The 19,655-nt window shown below is 38.5% G+C and overlaps 1 protein-coding gene across 2 annotated transcripts; it reads left to right on the top strand.

Annotated features, from left to right (window-relative positions):
- Positions 1–557: 557 nt before the first annotated feature.
- Positions 558–19,150, top strand: LOC118217798 (paired box protein Pax-2a-like). Of its 2 annotated transcripts, none has more exons than XM_035399824.1 (11): positions 558–682; positions 7,419–7,439; positions 9,125–9,290; positions 9,872–10,069; positions 11,937–12,022; positions 12,386–12,505; positions 14,442–14,617; positions 15,396–15,516; positions 16,644–16,739; positions 16,886–16,972; positions 17,863–19,150. In XM_035399824.1, exons 1-11 carry the CDS (start codon positions 652–654, stop codon positions 17,982–17,984), a joined length of 1,224 nt encoding a protein of 407 aa, XP_035255715.1. In that variant the 5' UTR covers positions 558–651; the 3' UTR covers positions 17,985–19,150. The 2 variants fall into 2 exon arrangements, with proteins under 2 accessions (XP_035255715.1, XP_035255716.1); XM_035399825.1 differs by having other exon boundaries at positions 17,844–19,150.
- Positions 19,151–19,655: the final 505 nt, after the last annotated feature.

Here is a 19,655-nt window from a genome sequence, read left to right as displayed (position 1 = left end):
TCTCTTACCATTGCTCTACTGAAATAGAGTATTCAGTAAATTCAGTAAGACTGCAGCAAAATTGTCATATTGTATGTATGGAGTAAATCAGTCATTATTGGTGAAAATATGGAAAATATTATCTACTTTCAATTAGAAATGCTTTTCCATAGCCGATAGTAGATTAATTGCGGAGTTCAGCCAATAGGCAGCTCCCTCTGTCATATTGCAATACCCGACCTTTCGTTGAACTTCTTGGCTGAAACTTCAAGGAACTTAGCAAGGAAGATAACGGCTGGGAATAAATCATTTAGAACGGGTAAAAAACTTAGCGGTGGTTATTGCACAGTTATTGTATGCATATGCAATAGGCCTGACAGTGAACGAAAAAGACAGGGTATAGATCTTAACACATAGCCTATCTAAGTCTCCTCTTAATCTCCGACCGGCAACTTATGAACAGTACCTGAAATGTTTTATTTAGCGTACTTTTTTTATTTCCCAATTTGTATTAGTTTTATAGCAGCAATATAGCTTCTCTCTTAGATGATCGGTCGTCGATTCTGACAACCAGCAAGGAAAGGCAAAACACCCAGCCAGTGAGGGAGTGCGGGAAGCCGGACAGATCTATTGGGCTGCATCGAAGCAACGGCCCATTACGCAAGGAAAGATATGGCTCAGAGCGTTGGTCGATCAGGTGCAGGTAAGCATTCTGTTTTGTATTTCTCATTCCCGTCCCCCTCTGCTCTTCAGCGCCAGGGTTAATATGCTGTTGAAAGAAGCGTAGCCTATGTGTACCTTTCCTGGGGTAATATCATGGATTTATTTTGAAAAGGCTTTGTGTCATGCACGCGCAGCCCCTGCGAAATCCTGCTCTTCATTTTGCTCGATTGCTTTAAATGTCCGTGTTGTTTAACGGTGAACACGAATGAGTAAAAGGACGGATGGGGAGTTGTTATTCGCCGACATGTGTTAGCAAGTGAGTGTGCGTTCTTCAATTGCAAGCTATGTGTAAACATCTGCATTGCAATTCTATAACCGGTACCCGCACATAATTACTACATAGGGAAATTTAAACGCAGATTGTCATGCGACTAATCAGTTTAGATAATTAGGCGATGTGCCATTGATTCATGTAACTGAAATCGTATTGTTGAAGGATAGATGAAAAAAGCGTTTCCTCTTTATATTCCGATTGAAAATTGCCATTTAAAATCGTCTACTGTTTGTTTCATATTTTAGTTTTTAAATAACAATGTTTCTATTCATAAAAAGAAAATGTTTAATTTTAATCATCAGAGCATTATATTGCCTCTAGTATATGTCAATGAATTACAGCAGGTTTTTGGTCGTTAAACCCCCTGTATATTTTTGTTGGTTATATAGCCTGTACCTTTATAAAAATGTTTAAATATATATATAAATAATAATGACGATAAAGTGAGTATTATTATTATTATTATTATTATTATTATTATTATTATCATTAGTAATGATAATGCTAATAATAATAAATATATGACTAATAATAAACCTATATTGATAACTATATATTGATAACAGTTATATTTAGATAAATTTTAAGCAGCCCATATTGCTGATAATATTTTGCATGACATTCTGATTCCTCTGTGGTCATAATAACTAAAACTCTCTCGTCACGTATGGGACATGAGTAAATTCTGGATCTATTGTCTACCAAATTAAAAAATTAATGCCATTCTACAATAATGAACCACTGGCAACATTGGTGCTCCAAATTTAAAACACAATTACAAACAGAGAAAACACAGATCACCTACTAATTTGCCTTTATATTTTTTGTCTAAATGGGGAGATCGATAAAAACTAGTTCAATGATCTAATTAATTATGGCAAAATCAAAACGTAGTATAAAATCAATTTGTGATGGTGTCTATGACTGCATGAAATGAATGGTCCATCTGTTCCCCCCTGTACTATATGAATAGGCAATCTAAAGGCCAAGTTAATTAGAGGAAATTGTTATTTGTTATGTTATTGTTATTTTATTCAAATAAAAAGCTGAAAATCTCGATGCACTATATATATATATATATATATATATATATATATATATATATATATATATATACAATAAGCTCTATTATAGGCTACATTTCTTTTTGTAAATGATCGAGAATGTAAACGATTATATTATTTACGGAATCCGGCAACTTTACTAAGCTATATTGATTAATAGAGCTACAGTATTTCAATACAGCTGAGAAAGGATCAGTGCGAAATGACAAAACTCTCCCAATTTTACGTTATTCCCAGCTGACACGTCCTGCCTATTCTTCTGGAAATAGGGGTCTTTTGCGAATGGAACACAAGAAATCTCGAGTATTGTTTTGCGGTTTGCGTTTTCCCCTTCAACTGAGTAGAAGGCGCTAAGCTACTTATTGAAACGTTTAAATAAAAAATAAAAACATGCTATCAGTCTTTTAAACCAGCTGATATGACAGAACAGTAATGAAATATCATCCTGAATAGTATTTTCATTTTATGACATGTTTTATGGTATCACCAACACTATCACAATTGAAAGAATGTTAAACAAATAGGGTAGTGCGGGGTATTTGCCTCATTTCTGAAAACATTCCTGAAGATAGATGAATCATTTTAAAAATACAAACAACCTACATCCCTTGGATATGTTTACACACCAAAATGAAATTTCTGGGACATAACGTTCACTAGTAATCTGGCCTAAAGTACCGAGAGTGAAATGTTACATTTAACCCCAAGGGTGAAAAACTAACGCAGTTCGAGGTACACCTAACAGCTTAATAGCTTTAAGCGTTAACACAAAGTAAGGCAATTCAATACAATTCCATGTTATAGAATACAAAGAGTCTTTAATTTATTTATTTGATTACAGTTATATGTTTTTGTGGCCTACCTATATCGGTGAAATTATATCACAAGACTACATAATTATCCGATTCCCGTTTAATGTTTTTTCGATCCTAACAGCTGTATCAGTCGATGTCACATGTCACCATTTACCTTAAAGTTAAAGCTGAATTAAATATATTTACGAAGATCCGGTCTGAGTTCAACAAATCCAATCAATTGGTTAATTAATAGTCTACTGACAACAGGCTAACAACCACTTTCGGTTTTACCCGGGAAGGTGTCTGCACTTTTGCCTGGCTAGCAATCCTAGCAAGCTATAATGCTACATCAAAACAATGCGATCTGTTAGTCACCAAAAAGACGCAAAACACTTCCGTTAAAAAAATGCACTTTCATACAGCCAAAGCAGATTTTTGGCAATATTTCCCGAAATATCTATCTATCTAATATCTATACCCATCTATCTGTGTTACATTTTACCCTGTGTTAGATTTTGCCCTGCTCTCCCCAACATACCATAAGGTTGATGGTTTATGTTATCATTTAGCAGGTAGTCTATGGCTATAACTGGATTAACAAACGCTATTTATTATGTTCAGAGTGCATGAATAAAATAGTGCTGGTACGATACTAAGATCAGTAGAAAAACAGCAAGCTTAAAGTTTTATTCAACGTTATTTTTAATATTTTCTAGAAAGATGTTTGCAGTCTCACAGTAGGCTTGGTTGTCTTAGTCATAATGATAATTTTTGGGGGAATATTAACAGGAAGCAGAAACAGGGAAGTGAACACGGAAAGTGAAAACAACGCACCTATTTTTTTCCCCAAATGAAACTTGTTACTGTTCGCCTGGTTTCCCTTGAATGAAGATGGTTATGGTTATACACTTTGTTGTACGTCGCTCTGGATAAGAGCGTCTGCCAAATGCCTGTAATGTAATGTAAATGTAATGAAGAGAATTGTGACAGAAGTTTTGCAACTATTCCAGAATTTGAGATGGTAGCTCCGTCTATCATTTCTCCCTTTAAATTCTTAATCCACCAAAAGTAACCGATTAACTAGAGTAAGAGTAAGGCTTACAGATATCCTGACCTATAGTGTCAGTTACTTGTTTTTATTTAAAAAGCAATTATGATAATCACACTTTCTGTATATTATTTCAGTACGTATTGTGTTCTGACTATCAGACACGCCGCACGCTGAATACAGCTTTGTCATCTGTGATTACCGACAAAAAAAAACCCCTAAGGCTTGAAATACAACACATGAGGATACCATAACGTTTCTCATTTTCAAGTGAATTATTATTACTACTATTATTAATAGACTAATTGTGTTATTATTTTTATTATTATTATTATTATTATTATTATTATTATTATGATTATTAGTAGTAGTAGTAGTAGTAACTGCCTATGAGAAGGAAGAGTTAATTATGCGCATATATTAGAAATAAAAATGGGTTCTTGGGAAAAAGAAATCTATAACTTAATCATTATTATCTAGACCTAACTACCAGTGGAGGTTTTTAAGGATATTTGCTATCTTTAGTATCTGATATTAATGAGCTTTTAGAGAAACCTTTTAGAGACTTGAGTAGGTCTAGATGAGCCTAGCCAAAGGAAGGCCCTTCAATGAAACAGAAAGCCGAACAAATACAGTTGCAAGCTTAATGCCATCATTTTGTCTTCATGCCCATTAAGTTACCAATCTTCTTATTATGATGTTCCTTTGGGGAACCTGCGTTAACGACGCAGAAGGGAAGAGGGGGGATTTCAGGGGGTCTAAAATGTGTAGTGGTGTGTGAAATTAAAGCCCATGGTGCTACATATTGTACCAGACCCTGCCCCCAAAACGGTAACAAAAACCACCCCAAACCAGGCCAGAAGGAAGATCACAAGGACGCTTGTTCCTTCTGAGCTCCCCCCACCCCACACCAAAATTACGTTGTCTAAGCTGTCTAATATGAGGCGTTGCACTATGGAAATCACATTAGCCAGTACCAAAAAGGTTAATGTCCCCACTCTTATCACCAACACACTGCAATACCTTACACTTTTCGACATCGAATTTTATTAATTTATTCACATGAAGCAATTCGTTAAAATTGTTCATACTGTAGGGATGTAATACGCATGCAATATTATGAAATCCAAATTCAGGAACTAAATTAGTCGGCACAAATCAAATTTAAGAAGTTAACAAAGCGCTAATATAGGCTATGTCTTTATGATTAAACCAGTGGCGTGTATTAAGTTGTACGGGAGAGTCCGTAAAAATACACTGTAAGTTTATGGATATGGCTCATTTACTCAGAAATGAATTAACCTAGCACTACGAAATTTTACTTAAATATCTTTGACCTGTCATTACTCCTTTCAATTACATTCATAACTTTATCGAGTCGAATACAATATAAACCATAATACAAGCCGTCCGATGTTTCATTCATAAGGCCTAGTCAATAATATAACATAGGGGTGGAATAATTATGACAGTAAATGAAAACGCCATATAATGAGCGTGTTGAGATTCCCCCGCCCCCCCTGCACATACAAATGTTAATCAAGGAAACACGTTTCTTGTGATATTTATGGAAAGACAACGCACAAACATTGACGCACAAGCAGTTTCAAACTGTGAAGTGAGCTGGGTCCAAATCGATTAGGTTGGTTTCTTAACACCCAGGTAAACTTTCACGAATCAAACAGTCTATCATACAGACCAATATGGTGTGTGCTTTTTATAAATGCCTGTGACCAGGTGGGTGTTTCTTTTCCTTGAATCACTTGGAGCATCCCGAAGATGAAGCTAAATCAACGCCTTATAGTCGACGCCAATGCCTTATAGCCGAAAATTCCTTCGGAACAGATTTTTACATAGCTCATTGGAAAACAGTTTTTTTTTTTGGAAATATTTCCCGCAAAGTTTATCACATTACAACATTCCCTTGGGAGGTGGTGGAGGACTGAATTTCACATGTACAAAGCCGAAATGGCTACGGTAGTCGCATGGTACATGAAGTTATTGACCATGTTACATTTATCAAGCATTACATTTATGGCGACGCTCCCCTATCATATAAATGATAGAAGACATAGGCTTTTGTTGTAACTGGAGCTTATGTCCTGATTGCATTTATTAAAGACTCGTAATTTTCCATTATTGTCGTTTATACATAGATCAGGTTAGGCTACATTCATCATGATTTTATCAACGAAGTGGAACAATAAGGAAAGGTTTCGTTTGTGATTATCTGCGTAGTTCTTTTCAATTTTGATATTCAATTATCTACTGGCTTCTGTTTACTAATGTTATAATCATTGACCCAGATCAACGCCTACGCTGTCAGCTATCACCACAAAACACTAGAAAAGAATAAATATAATGGCTTCTGGAAGAGAGAAATGAAATGGAAAGGAGCGCCATCTGCCGTGGAATGTATAGTAGTGCATGGTGTGTTGAAATATTTGCACACCTTGCAACGCTGCTCTCTATCCCTCAACACGTCGCAGATAGGAAATACACATAATACTTATGTACAAGCAACCATGATTTACAGAACCTGAAACATCGAAATGTGTAATTCAACAATAAACTCAGTAAGCCATCGTTGCAAAACACGAGTTAAACAACATAACGGTCATAATGGCGAAATCTGCGCATGCCTAGCCTACTTATTTCAGTTTACTTTGAAAGTCTGGAGAGTTTCTTCAACAAAACGTCTGTGTTGCATATCCTACAATGTAGGATGAAAGGAAACCCCCAGCGAGCGTCTTATTATTTTCTCCTCTAATAAATATAGCCTATCCTCGTATTTTCCCAAACTCTATAATCCTCCCTCTCCCTCCCCTTTAAGTGTCGAATGAGAGGACCTCCTCATTTGGGCTCAGGTTTTTGCGTTAGCGAATCAAGTGTTGGAATCTATTGTCTTTGACAAGTCAACTATCTGTGTGTATGGGAGATATGGGGGATAACTACGCTTTAGAAACAGCAACACTTGAAGAAGGGATTCATTCTTGTTCAATTCCTCAAGCACGCGTTAAGTTCTTGAAGAAAAGGGGTCTGCGAAACACGATCGGTGTGTCCTGTTTCCCCGATAATCTTTGTGTATCTGTGATCTGACCCGACTCACCAGCTCAGAAGAGTCCAACGAGATCGGGAATTCTTAACTGTGGTTCCAGTAATGGATAGAAGAACACCCGTGGGCGCGCGCGGCCGTCTTCTCTTCAAATCTTGCTGCTATAATCATCCAGACAGACGTTGGTTTTTTACAAATGACGTTGCAGCGCACATTTGAGAAACAAGTGTCCGTCATGTCTTTTACCTGAGGAGCCTGCCTTCAATATAAGAACACATAAAACAGGAGAACAACTTTTAGTTTTATTAAGAAGTTGCTTTCCGATCAACTGGCTACAGAAACCAGCAGTATTTTGAGACCGTGCATCAATTTTGGTGTATTTACATTTAAAGCTGCATTACAAAGGCAAAACAGTTTGATTACTTTTTTTTCTTTTTTTCTTTCCTTTCCTTTCCCATGGATATTCATTGTAAAGCAGACTCGTTTTCGGCTGTGCACCGTAAGTATACAATCAGGTTCATCGCAACAAACTGCATGTATGTTTGTTTCCATATTGGGATTTTATTTTAATAGATGTTTATCTGCGGAAATAACGTTAATTGGCAAGTAAATGTCAGGAGAATAGACATGAATATGAGTTTGCTGCGAATGAAAGACAGAACGCTCAAAAATGGATCAAATGCAAGGAAGCCTGTGTATCAATATTATTGAAAGCCTACGCAAACATTGATTATCTCGGTAGTATCTGTGGTAGCCTAATTCTAAAGCGCGCGCATATTTATAATTTTATATAAATAGGCTTTGTCGTATATAGACACTGGAGACAGGCTTAATTCCGTGTTCTGCCTTATTTCAAGTTATTCCATAATCAGGACGCGTGACATCGTGTTCATTTACTAAGGCGAAATGTACTCACGAATACTGACACGGGGAAGTGGAGAGGAAATGCTAATGGTTGAGCGTCCGTTAATAAAAGCTATTATTTAAACACTGCTTGATAAGAACTAGCATACTTTTGAGATGTATGCATATTCAGGTTTTACACTTGGAATGAGCCCTAGACACTGACAAGTATATTATACAGCCTTCTGTGTAATAATTATTATGTTAATAACTAGTGTAGCATATACTAATAACTATGCCGTAGGATTACTAGCATAGTTATTAAAATAATAATTATTAAACAGAGGGCTATATAATATACTTGACATTAACCTTTTTAAGAATATGCCCATTGAATCTAAATATTTAATAACTAATCTTTTGCAGTGGCCTTTTATAAACTTGTAATACGAGTTATCAAAGCTCTTTTAAATTATTTACAATAACTGCACGGAAAATTAAAAAGTTAAACAGTAACATAATACCTCAGACATTTGTTAAACTGGAACGAAGCACTCGGCTTATCGGAAAATAAATTAAAACTTGGCTGTTACTATGAAAATACATTAGAAATTTAATTAGATAGGCCTAAATGAGAAAGATGCACTCAAGCGCGAACAATTTGGATCGCGACACCACCAATACGATAGAAAAGGGAATACGTTAGTTCGATTAAATAGTATCATAGTTTATTGTTCAGGTTAATGGGGGCTTTTTCGCACCATTGGAACTGTAGCATGAGAACGACTTGTGTAAAAATAGTTAAAATGTCTGCCTTATCTATAAGCGGACAGAATTCGCGTGAAATAGACACAGATAAAGCGTGACATATGTGCATGTGAATAATAATTTGTTTTGCTGTAGTTTGCTTGTGTAGACTAGGTTTCAGTTTAAATTAATTTCGACACAACTTTAAATTGCTATGATTTTGTATCATCAAATATTTTAATTCCACAATCTTATTTCAATCATGCTTCTGCCAAATGCATGCATTTAGGCTACCTGTATTTGCTTTCTAATTAACTGTGATTCTTCGTCTTTCTTTAATTATATTGCGATGGTTTGATTTTTCAACATGTGTTTACTTTCATAAATGATCACATGGACATGTCTGTGTGTGTGTCTATGGACCTGACATTGGAAATGGATAAGTTTGCCTTCAATAGATTATTGTGGAATTCATCTGGTGTAGTGGATAGTGGTATGTATTGTAGAAGTCTGCCTGTTCTTATATAAGAGCTGGTTGTTGTGACATGTATGTACTGTTGTGGTTTACTTTGTATGATGTTGTCTCCCACGTAGGGCATGGGGGTGTAAACCAGCTAGGTGGGGTGTTTGTGAATGGCAGGCCCCTACCTGATGTAGTGAGGCAAAGGATTGTAGAGCTCGCACACCAGGGAGTTAGACCCTGTGACATCTCGAGACAACTAAGGGTCAGTCACGGCTGCGTCAGCAAAATACTTGGGAGGTAAGAGTTAAAGAATCATACAAAATAACGTAAGGCTAATTATTTTTTGCACCCATTTTCATTCAATTTCTGACGGTGAAATGGGTGCCGTTTGTAGCCTACCTTAAACGTTAGGTTCGTTTAATTAGGCTACGTAAACTGAACATGCTACAACAGCCAAAATCATTTAAATGCCTGCAAAATCTTTGGCAAGCCGAAGTCGTGAAGGCGTCTGAGCAATGTCATCCAGGAATTGTGCTAATTAGCAAATCCAGGTGATTGGGACAAAATAATAGGGATGACTTTTACTTTCTAAACCTGGATTTTCCACCTCTGCTTCACACCTTCACGCATATTTATTTATTTATTTATTAGAAATAAATGATCATACGCTATTAACGGAGTTCTCTATTTTGACAATAGGACGAATACAATGTGGGCATTATTTTCAAGTTAGAAAACAATCGGGTTAATGTGCGCTTTGTGTTTAATTAAATTGAGTCGGCAAGTTCCCTTAGGTTTGTGTCATTTAAACTAGAATGCGAGTCACAAAGACTCTTCGGAGCTATTCCGGATTATGTGAATTGGTTATGTTTTTACAGATACTACGAGACCGGGAGTATTAAGCCAGGAGTTATTGGGGGATCCAAACCAAAGGTCGCGACTCCAAAAGTGGTGGATAAAATCGCTGAATACAAGCGACAGAATCCCACCATGTTTGCGTGGGAGATCAGAGACAGGCTGTTAACGGAAGGCGTCTGCGACAATGACACTGTCCCGAGTGTTTCATCCATTAACAGGTAAATATTCTTAATTTTACTATTAGGCTACTGGATACTGGATAAATACGCACTTCCATCAGAGTGGTTTAGGGTTAGGCTAAATCATTTCTTAACACTATGGCCAGGCTCGCCATTGTGTTGGAACGTTGATACCTTAGGCATTAACTTACATGTTGCTCAGCAGAGCGCTCAAATCGATTTACTCTTTTTTTAAGAAAGTGAAGCGCTCATATAATTATTGACTATGTGTGGTAGCCAACTGTTTCAGGCAACATTTCACGAGTCATCATATCATCACAGCTACCACATCTATCGCCTTTCTACATAAATGAGTAACTACCTGATTAAAATGGATCGACCAAAATGTACTTTGAAAACCTTTAATATGGTGTGTAGTGACAATAACCTGGCTATTTTTTTTTTTTTAGAGCAATAGGCCTATACGGCAGCGAGTACCAAAATCACATCTGCCTGGCCGATGACCTCCATAAAGATAAAAACATAAAAACTGTTTAAACTTGACAAGTGCCCGTTTGTAGAACATTAAAAAGCGTGACACTCAATGGTATTGATTCACACTCCAAGCAATTTTAATATGTCCCCGGGATTCTAAAACAAAAGTGAGATCATTAATTCTCAACCCCTACAACTTATTCAATATGAAGGACACGGATTCCTAATAAAGTCGTTGCATTTATATGGATCTTGTGAGTCAAATTATTGTTATACAAAGAAGTTCGAAATCCTAATAAAACACCGAGCTGAGTTTTCTGGAAAGGGCTTACAGTCCCTGCATTGATTGGAGGTGCTGATGTATATTGTCCTTACAGCAAACCCTAAACTGTGGAACGCAGACAAACCACCTCTGCTTTGAATTACTGCTCTGAACCTTCCTGTATAAAACCTTGTGTACAATGAGTTTCTTGTTATGAGGTGTTGGTCACAGCAATAAATTAAACAGAAAGTGTAAGTAGCAACTATATGAGCAGGGTACTATATCCAGGGTACTATACTGTACCCGCAGACGGAATAAATCTTGCGCCAGTCTGCTTGCCAAACTTGGCAACTCGGAACTGAGTGATGTAATGAGGAGGCATGGCACAGACTAGCCAGCAGGCAGCTGAGATCTGAAACAAGTTTTAATTTAATAACAAAAGGTAAAAGGGGAAAACGCTAGGGCAGAACTATAGCCAGGGTGGTGAGGTGAGGGGTGGAAACCTTCCTGGGGTCCTGCTTTGGCCACAGGTCTATCAGGCTTTTGCTATCCATGAGTGAGGAAAACAGGAAAGGTCAGAGAGATGTGAACAATAAGAACGGCCTCTGTGATACTGGGGCCCTTTTGCAGGCAGTTATCTGAATGGGCTTCAGCTGTTCCACTGGCTTTCAGATAATTGGCTCTCTGATTCGGTAATTGGCTCTTGTGTAGCTGTCCAGGCTTGAGTGGGGAGCAGGGGTGCGGAAGTCTCTCCTGGTCCAGCTGGTGCTGTCCATGGTGCTGAATTCCTCTGCTGTGCAAAGGGTAGGCAGGATCCCTGCGTAACGGCCCCCTCCAGCTTAGAGTCCCCTTTCCATCCAGCATGGACGAGGTCCATTGTGAGTGCTGACAGGACGGTGCCGGCAAACCCAGAAAGACGTCTGCATATTAGTGGTGGGCCAGGGCCAGTCATGTACTGGTGAAACCTTCTTGTCCTGGGTCTTGAGTAGGCCCCGGTCAATGCAGTAACCAAGGTACTGTGCCTCATTCTGGGTGATGCAACCCGAAGAGGCTATGTGATTCAGTAAGGTGTCTCGGTTTCTTTAAATTCTGTTGCATTAGATTGTGTTACAGTGGCAAAGCCTCTTGCCAGGACCTGGGGTATGGCTCAATGCATATTTTGCTTTCCAGGATTATTAGAACCAAAGTCCAGCAGCCTTTTCTCCCTTCTGCTGATGGAACAGGAAGTCCACTGTCCATACCTGGCCACACTACAGGTAAGATAATCCCCGTCCTCAGAGAATTCTTACACGCACACCCACAAGAATCTACACATTGGAATCCACATTGATTTTGTATGGTAAAATTACCATAAGGCACAGCTGCACAGCCTCAAGGTGTCATTAGCAGACACTGTAGAAATGGGCAAGCAGGCAGCCAGACAACACTTACAGTGGAATCAATTTTCATTAAATTTTAATTTTAATATCTTGTTCTTTATTCCCACATCCCTTACAACATAATTATTTTTCTTAGAAAAATTAGAATATTTGTCTTCTTCAACCTGCAGAAGCAGTTATGAAATGACAAGCATTTTTATATTACTCATCCTTTTGCCTAACATTTTGCCTTTCTCTCAGTGCTAAACTCCGCCTCGCCCCCAGCATCCACTGCTTCGCCTGATCCTGTGGGGTCTTACTCCATCAACGGTATTCTGGGTATTCCTCGGTCCATTGGAGAAAAGAGGAAAGGGAATGATGGTATGAACAAGGATGCTGGGATTATCATTCCTATGCTCTGCCACACCTCTGTGTGTCTGCATAACATTGTTTCATTTGTGTTTCCTGACTTGCTATGTTACATTCCTGTCCAATGGAGCTTTTCTGCCTACATAGTGATTGGTTTAGCTTTACTCCTAGTTGTGGGGTTAACATGGTACTTCAGCAGACCACCAGAATATTAACCTCAGTATAGAGTTGACCAGTTTTATATAGGAGGTGTTTTTTCACAGGGAGCACCAGTGTGGGGCTCTAGAGTGGTGAGGTGGCCTGTGTTTGGAGTTGGACACCAGTGCGGTTCTCTAGAGCGGTGTGGTGGCCTGTGTTTGGAGATGGGCACAAGTTACCTTTCTCGATCAGTGATAATTGCATTAAAGGAATGCAGGTTCACACAGTAGATTTTTGGGGGATTTGAGATGAAAAAGCAAGTGCATAAATTACTAATGAAAGATATGATCTGGACCAGGATTAACGTTCTTAGAAGTCAAGCACAGAAACTTCCCAATGTATGAAATGAAGTCATGTTTAGGCTGGGTAACTGATGAAGGCTCCCCCGTACCCACTCACATGCCCTGTCATTCAGCCCAGCACCTGTGTTTTGGCTGAGATTGAACCAGTCCCGACTGACAGCAGCACAAGGTGCAGACTGGCCACTGAGCAGGTTTAGAAAGACTCATCTGATGACAGATTGGTGCTTTCCCCCATCACCATTCTAAACAGTGTGCATAGTAAATGATGTGCATAGCGTATACCACTCCACTCCAGTCAGAGTACAGAGAGATGGGGTATATTCAAAAACAGGAGACTGTGTGTTCAAAACAATTGTAATGCTGTAATTCATTATATAATAATATAATACATATGCTGGTCTTTATGATATTAACCCCTTCGTGCACATGCCAAATCTGGCCAATCCTTGCCCATTTAGGGGCTACCTTATTTAAAGCTTTATAACTCCAGATGTGAGCATCAGAGAGACTTGAAAAATGGCTTAAATGAAGCAGGATATTTGTACCATTTACAACACTAACCTACTTAGATTTGTTTATATTCATAATTTAGGAAGAAATAAAGTGCCACAAATGCAGTAGTCTAGGCAAAAAAGCAAAAAAATGAATTTGCTCTTTTTAGTTTGCAATGAAATACTGAGAGAGATATAGCAAGTTAAACTATACATGTCCTGGATCAAAAACTCCATGACCACAAGTGCGTAAAATCTTAGGGTGGATATGCAGAACTACTAAAGATCTATGAAGCAAAAAGTAAGCAGTGTACCCACTGTCTCCAAACCTACCCAAAATGTCTGAATTATGCATTGCAGTAAATCACAACATGATCATGTATGTCACTACAAATCTGTTTTGACTCAAATGTTTTGACTCAAGAAACTCACATTTGCATCATTTTCAAGTGGGAATTACAAGATTTCCATCAATACAGTGGTCTAAAATATTTAGGGGCCCAGACACATATCTAACATCTCTGGATCTCAGGAGGTGGTGAGGGGGTTGTATTTCAGAGAGGAGGTGGAGGTTGCCTGCTGTAAATAACATACAGAAAGGCTAACACATACAGCACTAGCACACCTACTCCACTGCTAACACACTTCCTCTGCACTGATAACATACCTCCTTCATTATTAACACACCTCCTGCCCAGTGTCAGCACACATCCTCTCCAGCGTGTGAGTGCAGTGTTAGGATAATACCCTTAGACTCATACCTCCTCTCCTGAGCTTACGCTGGTCTGTGGTTGGGTTGTTACTGCAAAGCAGGAGTTAAGCTGCACCGCCTGGCCATATGTGCAGTCTTACAGCAAGCATTCATTCACAGCCCAGGCTACCCCCACAGCTGGCCTGCCTAAACGGGAACAGAGCAGCAGATTTTAGAGTCTGGGATGTGGCTGTGTCTCCCTGTAGATGGCTCAGGTGGTTCCGGCCCACACAGTGGCTCTCGGGGTAGTGTGGAGAGCTTACGGAAGCACCTGAGAGCTGACGCCTTCACACAGCAGCAGCTGGATGCTCTGGACCGGGTCTTTCAACGGCCGTCTTTCACAGACGTCTTCCCGATGGCCGAGCGCGTCAAGCCAGAGCAGGTCAGTAATGCTTTAACGAGCCTTAACGAGCCTTAATGAGCCTAAACTAGCCTAAACGGGCCTTAATGGTCACATGACAAATGACCACAAGGAGCTCATTCCTACCATCATCCTGGCTTCGAAGTGCAGATTACAAGTATAGATTACATCAGTGATGATTGTTTTAAGTTTTACTCATGCCTGAAGGTTTTACTATCCATTTTAGCTATTCTTTTACACTGCAGTTTATCAGCTTCACTTGTACATACATTTAAAATACTTTTAATGGGTTGTGGAGTATACACCAGCTGTTAGATAATCTTCTAAAACATAAAAAGTGTCATGCATTATTGATAGGAAATATTTGGGCAAAATGGACTAAATACATTGTCTATAACTGAGAATGACAAAAATGGTACATCATTTTATTTTTCTGAGATTCTGTTGCGTCGAGGTACTGGTAAACGAATGCTGTTATAAATCTGCTGACATTAAATTCAATTCAGTTTATAAATGTCAGTGTAAGTTTAGAAAAACTAAAGCTCAGTTTTGCTTTTGATGGTGATTCCACATTATACCCTGACCTCACAGTTAAATGTGAGTGCTCATTATTATCTCCACAAACACAACTGGGCATGTTCTGTGATAACCAAAATGACCAAAAAAAAAAAAAATGTGAAGGGTGGGAAATATTGATGGCACCTCATACTGTAGGTGAGATAGGTGAGATGAGTAGAATGTGTCTTAGAGGAAGACTTTCCTCCACATTAAGTGACTAAAGCATGCCCTCTGTTGGCAGGGTAATGAATTCTCCTTACCAGCGCTGACTCCAGGCTTGCATGAGGTGAAGCCCAATTTGTCCCCCAGCCACAGCTCAGACCTGGTCCCCAGCGTGACACAGAGCTTTCCTGGGGGGACAGGTAAGCCATCTGGGCTCACCTGCCTCGCCACGGACCATGCACAAAGTGATGTAAAACGTTTTTCCTTAAAAAATGAATAAAAAATATAAAGAATAAGAATAGTGAGAACATTATTTAACGGTGTCCATCATAAAAGGAGAAATTGTTATTTAATGGTGTCCATTGTTAAATCCATGTGCCTTTCTCTACTGAGCAAATGAAAAGAAGTGAGTATGGGGTCAGCCCCCACTGTGTGCAGATTCAGGAAACATAGCTTTGTACACACTGGTACACATTTAGTATGGATCCCATCTACAGCTATCCCAAGTCATCTTGTTCTAGTTTTGGGGAGCTTGTGTTGATTTGGGGGAGCCTGTGTTGGTCTGGGGGACCTGTGCTGGCTTTAGGGAGCCTGGGCTGGTTTTGAGGAGCCTGTGCTGGTCTTGGGGAGCCTGTGTTGGTTTTGGGAAGCTTGTGTTGGTTTTGGAGACCTGTGCTGGTTTTAGGGAGCCTGTGCTGTTTTTGGGGAGCCTGTGTATTTTTAGAGGCCTGATGAGAAAAAATGCAAAGGTTCTGTTTGAAACGTGAACTATAGGAGAGGGTCTGTTGGGCTTTAGGAGAGGGTCTGTTGAGTCTGTTGTGCATTAATGTTCTTTGTAACAGTAATGAAGAGCCAGAGTTTCTTCTCTCTTACAATCTCTGAGACCATAAGGAATAGCACACAGGATTAGTTTCAGTGTTACAGATGTAGTGCTGAGCTCAGTTTTATGTGTAATGCACCTTCTCTTCCTGTTTTCTTCTCTTTCAGCTTTGAATTTGCATGCTTCTACATATTTTTACTGTATAGTAATGCATTAGCTCTGAGGTATGCCAAGGAGCTGTGGTGATCTTTGGGCTTTCCTCTGAGCTACAAGTTTTACATATTCAATCATGCTATAACCCAAATACACATTTGTTCAAAATGACTATTGCTGTACAAAAGGCAACAATATTCACCCTGGAACAAGTGAGATGGCCATGTATAGGCACGCAGCCAATGAAAGCACAGCACGTATCACCCATATTTGTGCAAATAGGGGAAAGGATGCAGCATTAGTTGGCTTTAGTCCCTGAGCTGAAACAATGCATTTGTTGCGTTCTGCCCTCAGGTCGCGACGTGGGCACCACGCTCCCAGGGTACCCCCCACACGTCCCCCCCACAGGGCAGGGCTACTCCACCCCAGCACTAGCCGGAATGGTTCCTGGTAAGTGAAACTGAGTTTTACCGCTTCATTCAATTTCATTTGGGTTGGGTTGTTTTACTGGATGACTCATTTTAATTTGGGTTGGGTTGTTTTACTGGCTCACTCATTTGATTAAGTCCTCCATGGTGATTCTGTGTTGTTTTTAGGGAGCGAGTTTTCAGGGAGCCCGTACTCTCACCCACCGTATGCGACCTACAACGAAGCCTGGAGATTCAGCAACCCAGCTCTACTGAGTGAGTGTTTCCCTTGGACTGGAACATGTTGTTCTTTACCTACAAACCAAAGGAAAATACTTCAGGTTACAGCAATCGAACATTTATTTACTACACAACTTGCTCTGCTTTTACACATTCAAATTTTACTACAGCTAACTTGGTTCACTTATTAAATGACCACAAATTACAAGTTGCAGTTGAACATAACAATGAAATATATTTTTGATGTATTCATAAGGCATATATTTTGGCACATGTTCACAGCTGAAATGGTTAATTATGTCATAACCACTGAGTGAGTAATATTTTATTGGCCACATGTGCCATTTGTGTTTAGACCCTAAACATCGATTATTCCATGAAAATATTCAATTCTATTGTAGACATTTACAATCTCAAGTTAAAGTCCTGCCAATATGCTTGTAGGTTTTATTATTATTGTAATGGCTTTAAAATTAGTTTTTAGCAACAATGGTATAACAATGGTGTACTAATAAATAAAAAATCATAAGAACTTTCAGATGGTATTGCATTTCAGGTTTCCATAGAAGCATTCATAGTCATAACCTAATCTCTAGATTCATAATTAATGTGACCTGTACTATAATTACCAACTTACATCAGCACTGTCTACATCCTCTGTACATCCCCTTTCTAAACCTTCACTCTGTGACCTGGATTCAATTCATATTTTTGTTGTTATCATTCACACACAATAAAATTCAAATTGTTTTCCACAAATACTGTGGTTGAAACAGTATCAGGTGCATTTATTGGTTATTCAAACATGGAGTCAATTGGACTACAGGCCAATGCAAGTCTGAGGCTTGCTTTAGTTTTCATACTGCTGAGACTTTTCAAACTGGTACATTCTTCTGTTAACTTCCAGGTTCCCCTTATTATTATAGCTCCTCATCAAGGGGATCCCCACCAACCACTGCTGCTGCCGTCTACGACCGCCGCTAGTTACTTTGGAAACCGAATCAAACCACAGGACAATCTCAGCAGACTCCATATTGTTGCAGTGTAAATGGCACTAAGATCAAAAGGATGGAAGATGGCTCAAAAATATTCTATTTCACAGAGTATGGACTGGACTGCCGGACACAACTACTCCAACTCCAGAAACAACAAAAACTATTCAGCCCTCCTGACTTAGTGTCATGTCTTAACTTCAACTTTCAAGATTGAGATTATATGAATATATGTATAAAAAACATATCCTCACAGCCTCACCTTTTGACCTGATGTTTATCTTCTTCATGAATCATTACCGCTACATTACAGTACAGTGTTGTACATTACAATACATTACATTACAGTATATTAAAATGTTCCATTGCAAGGCAGTACAGGACATTACAGTACAGCTAACATTGCACTACAATACAGTAAACTGTTACATTACATGCAGTTCAGTACATTACAGTCAAATGTACATTGCATTACTTTGCACTACTTTACAGTAAATTGCATTGCAGTACAGTAAACTGCTATATTACATTATAGTATGCTACATTACATTACACAGCTTTATGGTACATTACGTACACACTGAGAGCCCATTTCTCCTGAAAGCTGCCTTATATACCATGATCAGGTGTAGGACTGAATTCAGAAGGAAGCCCAAGTCCTCCCATTGACATGGTTTTCACTGCTACATTTATAATTAAATTAATTAGCCTTGTCATGGCTGCTGTCACTGCAATTTTCAAAAAATTATTACAGATGTGCCCAAGGTTGGTATGGATGGTATTTGGATGAGGTTTGGAGACAAGGTCCAAAGTAGCCCCCAATGCACTACGGCTCAAGCTTGATACTTGGCCCATGACTTTGCTTGCAGCTATATTTATGTATTTTATTATTATTATTATTATTATTATTATTATTATCTGTGTTTGTATTTACACTCTTTCTGTCGGCTGGACATTGCATGAGTACAAACTTACAGTGTACAGTACAGTCTAACACTTTTTTTTTTTTAGAGGCTTTTGATCTGAATACCTTAATGTCGCTGCTGTTAAAGGCTGAAATATCTTACTCCTGCATTAGTTGCATCACACAGTAATTTGGATCTCCCGCATAAAAATATATGAATATAGAAGAGTACAGGTCTCATCTGATAAAGCAGATCATTGTAATTACAGATTAAGTTTATTACAAAAAAAAAGATAATACAAGTGTCTCCAATTGAAATGAGCAAATACGCTGTCTTCATTTTAAACAGTGCAGCTTCAACTAATGCTTTCCAAACAAAAATATTTCATACAGCAGTTATTTACTTCAAAGAACAGGAAGGAATTATTTTTTTTAAATATTAAATATTTAAGCATTTCACTCACATTGCATCTTTAAATATAAACTGAACGTACTTTTTTTTTTTTTTACTACATTTGCCAAAGACTTAGTTCTACATAATATTTAAATTACAGTATGGTTATGCATAATAAAAACAGTATTATGGTTAAAAGACTCTCTGTAAATAAGATTTTATGATTTTCTAATTTCTTGATTTCTGGTCATACATAAAAAATACTATGTTGATCTAGTTGGTCTTTACTGTTTACTGTTCATTTTTTTTTCAGGGCTGGTCTAGGTTGATTTAATCGATTGTAAGGATGGTCTTGGTTTTTGTTTGTTTCCTGTATCCACCCAGCAAAGATGTTAATCACTATGCAAATCAGGTAGAATGTAAAGTGAA

The sequence above is a fragment of the Anguilla anguilla genome, chromosome 18 (assembly GCF_013347855.1).
Source record: "Anguilla anguilla isolate fAngAng1 chromosome 18, fAngAng1.pri, whole genome shotgun sequence".
Classification (NCBI taxonomy): Eukaryota; Metazoa; Chordata; class Actinopteri; order Anguilliformes; family Anguillidae; genus Anguilla; species Anguilla anguilla.
This window is presented reverse-complemented; position numbering and strand designations above follow the sequence as displayed.